This window comes from Calypte anna, chromosome 1 (assembly GCF_003957555.1).
Source record: "Calypte anna isolate BGI_N300 chromosome 1, bCalAnn1_v1.p, whole genome shotgun sequence".
In the NCBI taxonomy this organism is placed as follows: Eukaryota; Metazoa; Chordata; class Aves; order Apodiformes; family Trochilidae; genus Calypte; species Calypte anna.
Window position 1 is genome coordinate 139,533,219 of NC_044244.1, and position 14,475 is coordinate 139,547,693.

Sequence of the window (14,475 nt, forward strand, 5' to 3'; positions counted from 1 at the left end):
ATGCTTTAAGAAAGGAGAGGGAAAGCTATCCCACACAGCCAACAGAAATCATTTAATCTTACTTTAAGAATATATGAATCTTTGCTTAGTCTCCCATTTTAAAGCTGTTCTAAGAGCATGAAAATAAATGGAAAAAGGAGTCGAATATAATGCCTAAAAATAGACCAGACTGATATTTCCCCTCAGTAAAAATGACTGGGGTTCACAGACTACAAAGTCAGATGATCATGGTTATTAATGAAAGGAAAACTATTAAGCTTGGATAAAAGCAGCTATAAGAGTTTAAGAGTTTCCCAGTAATCCTTCCTTCTTTTTTTTTTTCTATTGGAATTCTTGGCAGAGCGAAAACACATGGCAATTAAATGTGATATAATGGTAGGAGACACTGTCCATACAAAGGAGTTTCAGGTTATTTTACAGGAAAAAGAGGAAGATTATTATAACAGAAGAAATAAGTGAATTGGGAGACTATCCAGAACTGTGGATTAATAGCTAGGATTACTCCAAAGCTGGAAGACTGCCATTGAACCATTCCTCAGCAAGGATTTTATCCAGAATTACTGTTGGCAGTCCCAGTCACGCAAGTTCAAAGGAGATTAATCCTAAGCTGTAAGGAGGCACAGAGAAGTGTGCCTGGCACCATCAGAGTACTAGAGCATGTATCACATTGGCAGAAAACCAAGATAGCTTGGCCTAACAAGACAAAGATTGCACTCTACTCTATGCAAAATGAGGGTAATACCAGAGGAATAAAAAGATTCTGCAACAATCCTCCAGTAACAATAAGGGCCAAAAATCCTTCGACTATTCAAGCCTTGATTTTATTATTTTTTTTAAAACAAAACTGTACAGATAACATTCCATGCAAACAACAGGGAATGAAGTGATCCTTCAGGTCCACTCCACAGCTATCTTGCCATAAAGCACATGTCAGATGTAACCATCCTACTGTCATCAACACTTCCTAGCACTTGGATCAGCCCCAGGACATAAATGCTGTGGGAAGCAGAGCACAAACTAGGCAGAAGCAAGACTAATACAGTGCTCTTACTTGAAGGTATGTTCTATAACTTAAGACAGCTCCTATTTGGGAACTTAACATCAGCATGGACACCATGGGTATCTAGTGTTGAGTCAGTGTCGAGCTGGCTCGATTCCAACTCATCCTGATATAAATAATTCAGTCTCAGTTATCACCAATTTTGCCATCACCTAGAGTCAAACTAGACTACAACAAAATGACACATCTATTTCTGAAGACTTAAACACAGAATACTGCAGCATATTCCTACAAACAACTCATTAATACTGCAGTTGTGCCTCCCACAAGCATGGAGAAAAGGGGACCCTTCTGTTTCCTTTAGAACTTCAACTCAAGACATTATTATTATAAGGCAGTGTGTTGCCACAGTTGTACCCAAGACATTTCAAAGATCACTTAAAGATGCACAAACAGGGAGCAAAGAAACAAGTTCTCCTCTGACTAAAGATTCTCTTGCTGCAGGTTCACATTCCTGTGTGATACATGGCCTTCCTAACTGAAGACACTGGAATAAACTTTTACAGGATTAATGATCATTACAAATCTCACTGTGTTTCACCTAAGTCCACCTAAATAAATCCACTTAAATAGTCTGGCATATTTTACCTTCTGCCAAATTTGTATTTTCTAATACAAAATCCTAGTCGCATAAATATTTCTAGAAAAAAAAGAAATTGCACCTTCCTACCTCTGTGAAAATACAATTAGAGAGGAGAGATGTAATGATCACACTGTTTCATGGGACAAACAGAGTCTTTACAGGGATAAGGAAAGCATTAGAGCACTCATGAAATGGAAGAATGAAATAGATTCACTACCAGCCACAGTGAAATTTTATTATTACCTCAAGAACACAGAGAAGTTCTTCCACATATGCTCTTTCAGTCTCAATAAGTTCATTAATCACATGCCTGGAGACAAAGAATGATAAGTAAGGCAGGCCTGTTCACTTACACAAAGCAATGAGACAACATTAACTTTCTGTTTCTACTTCATTTCAGACAATAAAGTAACAATTTCCAGGTAAAGGAAAATGTGACAGTTCCTGGATATTTCTGTCAACTGTTTATAAATCCTTATAACACTTAAAAATTTTTAATAGGTATTTAAACAGTTAAAAAGTAAAATCTAACTTTTTCCATATGTGAATTGAAGCAGTGAATTGTTTTATCATTCTATATATAAAACTTGGTTATGCTTTGTTTTTAAGTACAAGAGGAGCTGGAGTTACAACTGCATAGGACAACCAAACACAAATAAAGTTACACTGATCATTTTAAATTAGAACTATTCTAGAGCACACTTTAAATATCCCAATCCTGCTTCAATTTCCTTAACTGTAAATAAGCATGTTTCCCCCTGCCCCTTCGACTTGGGATTTTGTACAATTTAACATGATTGTAAGAGTGAAAAGATAGTAAAGTATCCAGTTTAGAGGGAAAAATGCAAGGTCTGCTAGACACACTGCAGCTGGTACTGCATTATTTTTTGAATAAAAGTGATATGGTTTAGTCTTCATAGAAGGAAATTATTTTTTCATAACATTTATCAAAATAGGGACTAAAAGGACTCAAATATAAAGACAGAAATCTTTTGAAACATGGAGACCAAAACCTTCAATAGATTTAAAGAATTTCTACTCATTTTGTCATCTCCAAAATGAAAATATGTAGATATTCTGCCATAGCATCACCTTGCTGCAACAAAGCTACAGTCTAGTACTGTATAAACTATAAAGGATGCTGCAGACAAACTGAAGTATCTTCTATGTACAGAGAAGTCCCAATGCATTTTAAAAAGCACAAGAGGCTTAATTCAGAAAAACATATCTGAAGTATCAAACCCTTAGCCAAACTCAGCCTTTTGCTGGAACCAAATCAGAGAAAAAGCATTTTTTGTTTATCAGAATATACTTACTGCCGTAACACAGCTAGGTTTTCTTCATCATCCATTGTAGATCCTCCTCTGCTTTGATGCTGTTCAGTCATTTCACTCTAAAGAAGGAAACAACAACCAACAAAAAAAGAATTCATCACAACATCACAGATGGTGGAAAACCAGTTTAAAATACAGAGCTCTGCACTCAAATCTACTTGCATGCATTTTCCCAAGCAAGACTGTACTCCTTTATAGATAAAGGCAATTTGCAAGATTGCTGAAAAATAAAATCCAAGGCAACCTGAAAGTCTTGAAGTATGCAAGAGCATTTAGAGACAGGGAGTTCTCCATGAAAGGCCATCTTAGAAAAAAACATGGTTGAAGGGCCCTTTCCAGGAAGACAACATCAGAGCATCCTGAAGGCAACAGTGGCTTTGGTCTCTTTTCCAAGCTAAAAATGAGGTACTGTACTAACTTTCTGGTAACTTCCTAGCTTGACACAGAAGTTCACTCTTACAACTCCTACTGTGATGGCTGACTTAACTATGGCTTGCTGAAAAACAATGAGGGATTCTGCTTTCAATCTTCCCCGGAACCAACCCGGTTTCTCCAACAGTTGTCCCTAACTGGTCATGTGGCCCTGCCTTCCTCCTTGCATTGTTCCTTACTGAATCTTTGCTGAGTTAATTCAGCTCTCTAACCTAGTGGGGAACTATTTGTTTCTGCTGCTGCTGTCAGGTTACTTTCCTTGCTGGAAGTGGGGCAGGAAGACCATCCCCACTTGGGAATGGCAACCCATTAGGTCAAGTGAAGCTGTCGTGCAGCCCATGACAACTACCTCTTCACTTCTGCCAGTTTTAAGAGTAGCCAATTATCACTGGCAAATAATAAATGTTTCCTGTTCATACATTTTATATTTTGATGCCCCTAACGTTTTTTCTAATATAGGCAACTATTTACTTTACCTTCCCTCCTACCTAGCACAGTGGCAAAGCAGCCTCCATTTAAACCACGCGACTGCTTCACCACAGTTACTTTGCTAGGGGCAGTCCCATCACTTTTTTGATTGGAATTGCCTCATTCTTGCTGAAGTTTTTGAATTTTCCATTCCATTGTATTAGGACTTTCTCAAGTGCATGAAAAGCATGTGCATGAAAAGCACAAAGAAAAAAATATAATTACCTTTCCTCTTCTGTAGTTTCCCCTTCGAAGTGCACTGCTGTCTGAGTTGGATATGTATTCTCTTTGAAGACCTAAGCATGTAAACCAGAATCAAATATCAGTTAGAACTTGAGCAGATCTAACACAGATGTTTGTGCAACCACAAATTACAGCTGAAAGTTTCTTCAAGATTCTCAGCACAGCACAAAAAATTAGTTAGAGGCTACAGCTGTTACTTACATGGAGAGGTACCAGGAGATTTTACAAAGGCTTCAGGTCTTGGTGCAACTGGCTGAACAGGACGTGTCTGCTTAGCTGCCAGTTTCTTAAGACTTACTTGTCTCTTTTGAAACATTTCTTCCATACTTTCTTGCTTCTGGTAAACTTTTTGCACATGCTCCTATCATTGCCACAGAGAGTGGAGTAATTAAAACAAAATAAGAAGTGTCCAACAAATTATACTGCCATTTCAGTACATTGATTTGAAACTGAGACTGCTTTTATACCACATATAAAAATATTAACCTACTCTTCACTCCTAACACAGCACAACTTACAGTCATTTAGTACCCTTAGAAATTGGAACATCACTTCATAAACATTTTGCGTGCTTGCTGTAGAGAAACCAATGGGGTTCAGGTTTCAATTTAAAAAAAATCATAGGGAAATATTTTGGACAGTGTCTAATGATTCTGTAACATGAAGAGATCAACCAAAAGGAAAAGAGACATTCTACAAAGCAGAAGTCATACAAGTATCAGGGACAGGCATATTTTTGCTTCTTAAAAAGGTATTTCAAATACTCACTACCACTACTACTATCTGAAAAACTGAATTAGTCATTTAAAGGATCTGAGACCCTTGATACTTCTTCAAAATTATGAAAGGACTAGCACCTCAGGTAGGGAATTACATTGGCTTTCCAGTTCCCAGGTATAACTCCTATTACTTGATTATTTAGCTAATAATTTAGCGATTATTAGCTGCAATGCAGCAACTCTAAAATTAACAAGTGAACCCCTAGATACACATAATCATCATCCAGTACCTTTAGGTCCTCATTGAGGATGTGTGCATACTCTCTGTAAATTTTATTCAACTCCTTGATTTTGTTGCCTGCACCAGTGTCCAGAAATTTCTCGATCTCCTGTAATGCTGATTCTGCACCATCCTGAGACTGACACTTATCCACTGGCTGTGAAGCTAGCAGATAAATTCCTTCATCACACCACTTCATAGACTAGAAACAAAAAAGAACAGGCTCAGAATGCACCAGTATCAGCATAAAAACCTAGGAGGTCCAAAGCATTTTGTAATTCTAAGTTGTGATGCATTCAGCTATTTAAGAAGAAAGCTTCTAGCACATCCAGATCTATTTACCTGCTGTTATGACAACTGATTTAATGAGGTTTTAGCGAACAAGATGGGAAACAGAACTGGTTCATAGAAAATTTACCTTTTCTAGTAAGCCATGCAGTTCTAAAGATTTGTTAAGAAGATTCCGTCTCTGCTCTGTCTCAGTAGCGAAGGCATCACAGAGATGATGAAGTTCACTGCATTTTGGAATAATGGAATCCACAGCATAATGATTGCTTTGAATAAAGTCATCACCCTCTGAGGCTAGCATTCTGGCTTTTGCTATAATTTCCTAAGAAAGCAAGCACTGATTTAGACACATCTTTCTGTGGACCAACATCACCGAGAAAAATAAAAAATTACACAATTTGGTTTTATGCAGTAAAATACACATGTTGATATAGAACATGTCTTTAGTTAACAGGTGCCTTGTTTAATCAATCGAAGTGACTTTCTGTCTTCCCAGAGGCCCAAGAACTTTTATACTTCCTTCTTTATTGTATCAGAGTGCTTCAGACCCATTAATGAGTTTAATTACATGGCCTCTGTTGAGAGAACCACTATGAGCCCTTCCATGCCCCAGTTATTCAGCAGCATGTTGGTGTGTATATGCATGCAATCTGGAGTACATCAGCAATCTGAACCCAAATTAAAAACCACCTAACTCCAGCACCTCAACCTCAAGAGTAATGATCTCACTTAAAGAGATGTATTTCTGTAAAGGTACCTTATCTAGTTCATTCAGCGTTTGTTGCTGTTGATCTTCTTTTATCATACACCCAATATATAGCCTTGCTGAGATTTAAGGAAGTGGCTTTAATAAGAATGGAAGTGGCTCCTTGGTCACTAAGTGCAGAACTTGACTATGTAGATACTTCCTGCAATTCTACCATGAGCCAACCACACTGACTTTTTGACTGGTCACTCTGTGCTTTATTAAGGGATGCCTGAGAACTGGGCTGCTCATAAAGATTTTATTTCAAATTTCCTTCTGCACATTACTTGAGATACTGAATCTGACCTGTTGTCAGCTTAAGCTCTGCTCATAAAATATGCTCAACAACTAAATACTGTTCCCCCCCCAAAATGCATTGTCATACTAGAAAATAAAGAGACTTGGAGAGTTCTTACACATGATTTTTCTTCAAAGTTGGCAAGATCTTTCAAAATGTGCTCCACGTGTGAAAAGCTATTTCCCACATCTGTGAAGGCAGACAGTCTCTCAGATGCAGTATCCAAAGCTGCTTTGACCTGAAATAAGGCATAGCTATGTATCAATGAAGAGAATTCCACTTCTCTGGAGACCCATCAGTTAGTTGATAGCCACTATTTCCAGTCAGGTGATTCACATTATGAGATTACTAAGGCACAGAGACAAATCACTTTTTGTGAGCCTACCTTTACCTTCAATTCAAAATGAAAACATATACATAGAAAAGGCAATGAAGTAATCCAGTTTGCTGGTACTGAAAAAAAATGTAGGAAAACTGATGCTCAGGAAACATTTATGCTCTTGTTTTTGCCATTTATGATCTTGCTTTTACCAGATGATAACAAGAAAAACTGGCATTAACATACACAGCAAAACATGAAGGACAGGTCCTCACCATAACTATTTGTTGAGAGACAGACATATGGAGAGACAGACATACACTTCTAAGAGGGTTTCTGAGAATTTCTCCCATGGAGACAAAGGGCTGAGCTCTGAAATCAACTACACAAGTGTAAATTGACTGTAGGTGCCATCTATCCTATGAGTTAAACTAACATGAGATCAGAAACTGGCTGTAAAAATTTTAGTTTAGCCTCCACCCAGCTTCTAACAGTGTGGTTGCAACTTCCCACCCACAGTGTTGGAGACTTTTACAAAATTTCAGCCAGAAGATTTAGATAAGTCATGGTTCCATAAAAGGGTCTATTGGCAAGTTGAAAGGTTTGCCCCCAGCTTATTATGCTTCTGTGGAGAAGAACAAATTTCAAAGACAGTTCTGGATATTTATACACTGCTGGGCCCATGGAAAAAAGAAATCATAAGACAGCAGAAGAGTAATTATGTCTCTGTATGCAAGTATTCAAGGTAGTACAGATAGCAGGATGTCAGGTAAGAACATGTCCAAGAAAAGGGTAGGAAAAAGCTTTCAAGCACAAACCAGAGCTGCAAAAACAAAAGGGTATTTTTTTTCTGAATAATTTCTATATTGCCAAATGTCAACTGCTATCAAGAAGCTCTCACCTCTCTGAAATTCTGTTCAAAATTCCGAAGGCGCAGGCACTGCTCAAGTTTTAGCTGATGCTTAATCCAAAACTCATCAAAGGCACTCTCTGTTTCATGTAATTGAGCCAGAAGCCTTTAAAAAAATTAAAAGAAACAAAGAAACACTCAGAGAATGATGGGTGCAACAATCAAGGGACAATACAATCTTCCACAGTAAACATTAAACCTCCCCAAAGAAACTTTTTCTGGAAAAAATAAACTGGATACAAGAATCTTTTTTGTGATTCACAGAAATGTTTCCTGGAATACCACTGATGTAAAACCCAACACAAACATTAATTTCTGAAACACTGGCAAATGCTGATTTGTATCTAGCTGCTGCACACAGTAGTTCTCAGCTCTGGCATGGGAACACGGTGACTTAGGGCTAGCAAACATAAATAAAACTTGCAAATGTGTGTGGGCTAGGACACAGAGGAACCTAAGCCTTGGGCTACAAGGAAAAATGAAGACAAAAATTAATACTGCTGTGATCAGGGAGCTGCCCTTATATTTCATTCTGTGGAGCAAGGCTGAAAATAAACTTGAAGGTCATTGCTCCTCCTCTTCTGAGTTACTACTTAAATATCATAGGCAAGTTCACCACAGTACTGTGATGAAAAGAATCTCCTTCAATTATAATATTGGCCAATGCCTTAAGACTTCTACTTTTCAACTTCCAGTATTACATTTGACAGTATGGCATCCTGTGGACTGATCTCTACAGTGTGCTTTGCTGTACTTAGGCTATATCAAGGGAAGGCCATACATCAGGATTTTTGTTTTTAATTGCACAGAAATGAGCTCTGAACATATAGCTTAAACTTTTTTATAATAAGGCAGATTTTGTTCCAGTTTCTCTCGGATATTATATCAAGTGGGAATGTTTTGGATAAATTAGCAACCTCCACCCCAATTGTCCTTCAGATAGCTAATAGCAACAATGACCAAAAAAAGTGACTTCTGCCAAGCTCTGTGGACTGGAATGGACAGTTTTTTGGAAAGAAAAGTCAGCCTGAATGTAACAGAAATATGGAATGACAGACAAAAAAAGAATGCAGAATGCTGCCTGGGGGAAATGAGCTATGCTTTCATAGCTTTAAGCAAATTTACATCTGTGCTATGGTGATATAATGTCTTCAAAACTGGCAGCAATTTAAGGGCGGTGGGGAGCAGAGGAAAACATCAATTTCTTATATGCCCAAAGGAAGCAAATAGAAATTTTGTGCATAGATACTTAAAGAGTGTCGTAGTCCCTAAAGGCTACTAACAACACTGGTAAGATATCAGAAATGTTAGAAGCTTCTTCAGGCAGGTTCAGAGAAAAAGAAACCTCTCATTTCAAATTCAAAATAACTTAACAGAAGTGGACAAAATTTACTGAAAAGACATATATTGCTTCTGTATTCTCCTTCTGCTTTCCCTGCAGAAGCAAAGTTTCCTTGGATTGCACTTGAGTCCTTAAACAGAGCATCAAAATTCACTAAAATAAGGAAAAGCTTCTCAGCTGTATTTTCAAAATCTAACAAAAAGGAAAAAATAAAACACCAACAGGGTTATTTTCCCAGTACTGGAACTCAAACTGCAGGCCCTCTTTGCTTTATACCAGGGGACCCAGGAACTAGCAGCAGGGAATCACTTTGCTCAAGACTGATCTGACAACAGAGAGTTGTTTTTTAAAGTACTTCTTGTGTTCACATGCAACATTTGCTTATTTGCTAAGCACGCCTACAGAACTAAGTAAAAGAGCTGGGGAGGGGCCAAAAAACCCAGAAGAGCAGAATATTCAGTATTTGACTCCTCTCACCTTTCTACTGTTGTTTGATTGTCTAGCTGATCTTGATTCAGTTTGTATTCAGGATTCTCAGTAACTGGTTTTGTAATACTTCCAAGGATATCATCGCCCTGTTCTACCGCTAACCTGATGTCCTCCTACAAAACAAAACAAGAAACCCATGCACTGTAGTTGTGTCTTGCTGTTTTCTTTTTTTGAAGCAGACTTCATAAGGCACCAAACTGAAAAAAAGGATTTTGTTTTAATAGCAATAGAACAAGCATAGTTTGATTAAAATTAGTGTTGGACAACAGAAAGTAAATATTCAGTGTCAGCTTTTTCTACATTTACCATCTTAAGATCCCAGTGCTACTGAGTTGAATTTTCATTATGGATAGATAGACTTCTGTATGTCCTTAGGCTACAAACATCTCAAAACTTTTAGATAGATAGTTCTGAAAACACCAGTTTTCATTCAAACAGACTTGAAAGAACATTTGTCCATTCTTCAGAAAGTCAAATATTTTCATATGCATGCAAAACTTATCAAATTTCTTCCTGCAAACAACCTATTAAACACACCACTACTTACAAAGGAATTCCATTTCCACATACAAATGACTATGCATTTGTATATACCTAAACTTAGCCTCAAGACGTAATTTTTCAATGAGAAGAGGATTTTTAACACCAATTCAAGCTACAAGTTATAATACAGTTTAACTAGAACACAGCATCTTTTAAAAAAATCTACATACCTTCATTTTGTTCTTCTTTTCTGTGTGTGTTGCAAGAAGAGAGTTGGTTGATTGCACATCATTTGGTAGCTCTGTTTCAGCCAGCTCAGTCCCAAAGGACTGAAGAATCTGAGCTGTTTCCTTAACCTTTTGGGCGAAACCTTCTATAGCCTTTTGGAATAAAAACCATTAAAGATGTTTCATGCTCATCACATGCACATGTACAAACAGACACATACACACGAAATAAAACTCAAAACAAACCCAAGCAGATGAATTACAAGACTGAAAATGGTCAAAATATAATGTTGCAAGCAACAGATACCGTCACCATTAATTCCTTAATTGTCTATTTTTCCTAGGCTCGTATCAGGTGTATCTTCCTCATACTTTTATAATCTGGAGAATTTTTTACAACTTGAGCTTTTTCTTTCTTGCAGCAAAATCAATAAACCTCAACACAATAATAAACTGTAGTTCCTTAGGTCTGAGTGTTCAGAAAACCACTCCCAAACCATTACTCATATTATTTCTCTAAGATGACTAAGTACCACTGGGAACATCTTCTCACTCAGAGCAAGTCAACGTGCATCACTTGGAATCTGTTTTATAAATGACAGGGTATAAAACAGAAGGGCTCATTAAACTGGACAGTTAAGACAAAAATGAAGACTTACAGTGCGACGGGACAGCCATCTGTTATGGCAGTAATCCAGGGTGCCACCAAGATCTTCTGTTAATTGTGTTTTATCAATGTAACCCTGCAGTTCTGACACTGAGCCCAGCATTATGATCTGCAGCAGCAATGAGAACAAGTGAAGGCCATCAGTGGCAAGAAGTCCCTTGGTAAAGATTCTAAGCCCTGTCCATTCAGCTCTCTGATAGAGGAATCTCAGTTTAATACAGAAAGGAGTTATGAAACTATTTCCTTTGGATATAGAAAGAAACAAAATTAACAGATGTTTCAGGTGAAGATAATAGAAATGTAAATAACTACAAATGAGTATGAGCACCAAGCTTAACAGTCTGTATTAAAATAAAATTTGGGAATTTTACAACATAAATTACTCCATTGAGGTTTTTATATCAATAAACAATACATGGCTTCTAAGAGGAACTTTTAATTCAAGATTTAAGAACTGCTTTTAAGCATGTGGGGCTTTGCTGGGGGTTTTTGGGATTGGATTTTTTGTTTGTTTGTTTGTGATTTTGTTACGTTTTTTGGTTTTTTGATTAGTTTTTTTTTTTTTTTTTTTTTTAGGCCTTGCTGGTTAGACTAAGTATTTTAACAGATTCCTAATAATAAAGTGAGAAACAGAAGCTTACTTACAGGTACTTTCATTTTAAACTCATCCCTGTTGAATCTGAAAGCAATGTCTGAGAGAGCTCGATGAAAAACTCCCGTTGGGCGCAGAACAAGGACTAGCTGAAGGTTTCCTGGGAAAGATGCCTGCAGAACAAGTTTACTCTGTTATTTTTGTGTCTCTGCTCCAGAAAATATTTCTCAACAAGGAGAAGCCCCTGTTAAACCACAAGCTACTCGTATCAAAGGCCTCCCTTAATGGGGTGACCAATTATAAACCTAGCAAGGCTTGAACAGAGAGCTTCATTCAAAGAGACATTTACTCATCTTTGGGAACAGGAATCTGTTCTCCAGGAATCAAATTTGTCAGGGTTGGCTTGCACTGCTCTTCAGCTAAGATTGCGTCCTATCCCAGTAGGCTAATGAACAAAGAGTGGTGGCTTAGTACTTTTAGGAGAGCAGCATTTCACAGTTACCTTATCTTCTCTTTAATAGAGAGTGTCAAGAGAACTGTTTGAACACATCATATGACATTTCTAATTTGTGTATATACTACCTTGCCAGTTGCCTACACAAACTCTTGCCATTGAGACTAAATTTCTCAGGCAGCAGCTCAGAAAAATCTTTAAATTTTACAGACAAAATACAGAGTTAGAATTCTCAGCTGTGTTTTTTCTCATCATCTTACAGCTAGCAGTCTGATGGATCTTTCCCAGCTATATACATGATAGGGGGAAACTAAAGAGAGGAGAAGGAAAGCAAAGAAATAGCATCAAATTACTAAAAATCAGCCTCTGCAATGGCAGAGGTTTGCATACTTGGCATTTAGCCATTCTTGAAATCATGCAAGTCTTTTTGCCTATTCAGTATTTCCACTGCAGGGAAGCAGTGAAGCTCATTAAAGAAATTATCATTATAATGATTAAGTAGGCAATTTTCTTCATTATACTGTTGGAAATTATGTCACATTTTAGCACACTGAATTACTACCCAAGAAAAAGCCAATTGAAACCCAAACACAGACTGAACGAGCTGCTATGCAATGCTCTGCTTCCCTACCCAGGGAAACTGTTAGCATCTGGAAGGTTGGAGAGTGGTTTAATACTCATTTTGAGGTTTCTGAGGGGTCCAGATATTCAGCACTGGAAATGTCTTTTTTAAAAGAAAAGTAGTTAAAACTTTTCCTGGAAGACTCCAGAGATTCATTGTAGTTCCCCAGATATTCAGTATCTCAATTTGACTGAGGAGCCTTAATGACTTGAGCTTCCAACCTGCCTCCTACTTCAGTGATGTCCTAATTTTCTAGAAAGCGTGGTGGTTCAGACCCTGGGGAGTCTGTCTCAGGGATGGGAACAAAATCCAGGTAATTCCCAGTGCCCATACCAGCTCCTCGTACTTGCACTTTAAACAATCTTTCTCTGTGTACTAAAAGTACACCCTGTGGACTCACTAACCCAGGGTTAGCCCATGTTCTACTCTAGACCAACCCAGAGAATCACAGAATGGTTTTAGTTGGAAGGGCCCTTAAACACCATCTCGTCCAAACTGCCTGCATGCACAGGGATCACTTGCATCAGCACTGCCATTTGTCTGATATTTCATAACACCTGTGGGGCTGGTTTTCTACCTTCATATCTCTTTCACTTCTTCAACCAGTCAGACCAGTGTTAATTTCAAAGATACATAAAGAGATGTAGATGTGCATCAGCTTTGAAACAAATATGACCAAACCAGGAATTTATATACATCACAGCCCTTAAATCAAACTTTTGAAATACACTGGTATCTTTGGTGCCCTATTGGTATTATGAACCTGGAACATGGGAAGAGCCTTCACTGGCTGGATGAACCAGGAGCTATATAAATACTCAGGAGCACGCTGACCTGTCTGCTTTCAGGCCTCAGCTTCTCAGAGGTGGGGAGCTTTCCACTGCATGCTCCAGGCCTCTGGAAAGGGGGAATTTACAGAGTCTGAACTCAGCTGGGTTTAGGGCAAAATGTAAAATTCAGTTAGTTGCATGTAATCTTAATAATTAATTTCCTTTCCACAGTATTTATGAGAGAGAGGTGGTCTGTAGCACCAGTACTGACCCTGAAGCTCTACAGTTGCTAATAAGGGGAAGTTCAGAGGGTGAGGCTGCCTCACAAATGAAGGTGACACGATGCTGAATGGGGTCAAGAAGGGACAACAGAAGCTGAGCAGGAAACACCCCCTGCCCAATGCTCAGGAAAGGGTGGTGGCAATGTATTTACAGGGAAGGAAGGATGATGTTTCCCCAGGGACAGCTGCTGAGATTCTTCCCCTCTTTGGTTTCCACTATATGACATGTTTTTTCTCTTTTGGTGCCAACAGGGAGCTATTTCAGCCTCTCAACATCTTGACCTGCACAAGTCAGGCAGAGCAGCAATCCCAAACACTCCTGACCTGACAGCAGTTGTATACAGCACATATGTGCTACAGGGTATAGGGCACTTAGCATTTTCAAAGGAGGAATAAGTCTCACTACTGCAGCTCCCCAGAGAGGCAGTGCAGGAACAGAGCAATGGCTGGGGGCTACAACCAGAAGCCACTCACCACTGCTTTCAGTGGTGACAACCCAATGGTGAGCTTTTGGAAAAGAAAACCAGAGATTCATTGTGGTTCCCCAGATATTCAGGATCTCAATTTGACCAAGGAACCTTAAAGGCTTGAGCTTGCAGTCTGCCTCCTACTTCAGTGATGTCCTAATTTTTGGATAAGAAAACCAATACTTTTGAGGTTTTCTGTCTCAGATTTCCTCCTGGGCTTATTTAGCATATGAAGGAATTAGATGGATAATTATGTATACCTTTTAGACAGAGATGCACTAAGTTAAAGTCTACTGTTCAATCCCACAGAGCAATTCACTTTGCTGCCATGGTGCTCATGAGTCTTTAGACTCCTACACAACAAAGGAAAGCTGTTCTGATAAGCAATGAACTTACAGCCCC

At 38.3% G+C, this 14,475-nt stretch overlaps 1 protein-coding gene across 2 annotated transcripts in view; it reads right to left on the bottom strand.

The window, feature by feature from the left end:
• MCF2L (MCF.2 cell line derived transforming sequence like) overlaps positions 1-14,475 on the bottom strand; it is a 99,632-nt gene that overhangs the window by 20,185 nt on the left and 64,972 nt on the right. For both annotated transcript variants that reach the window (XM_030468267.1, XM_030468290.1), the window contains 12 exons: positions 11,533-11,652; positions 10,880-10,996; positions 10,224-10,373; positions 9,499-9,623; positions 7,671-7,785; positions 6,569-6,688; positions 5,538-5,729; positions 5,130-5,321; positions 4,322-4,481; positions 4,103-4,173; positions 2,960-3,036; positions 1,887-1,953 (listed from right to left, as the gene is read on the bottom strand). In XM_030468267.1, coding sequence (XP_030324127.1) covers positions 1,887-1,953; positions 2,960-3,036; positions 4,103-4,173; positions 4,322-4,481; positions 5,130-5,321; positions 5,538-5,729; positions 6,569-6,688; positions 7,671-7,785; positions 9,499-9,623; positions 10,224-10,373; positions 10,880-10,996; positions 11,533-11,652 — 1,506 coding nt within the window. The remainder of the gene's footprint in view (positions 1-1,886; positions 1,954-2,959; positions 3,037-4,102; positions 4,174-4,321; positions 4,482-5,129; positions 5,322-5,537; positions 5,730-6,568; positions 6,689-7,670; positions 7,786-9,498; positions 9,624-10,223; positions 10,374-10,879; positions 10,997-11,532; positions 11,653-14,475) is intronic.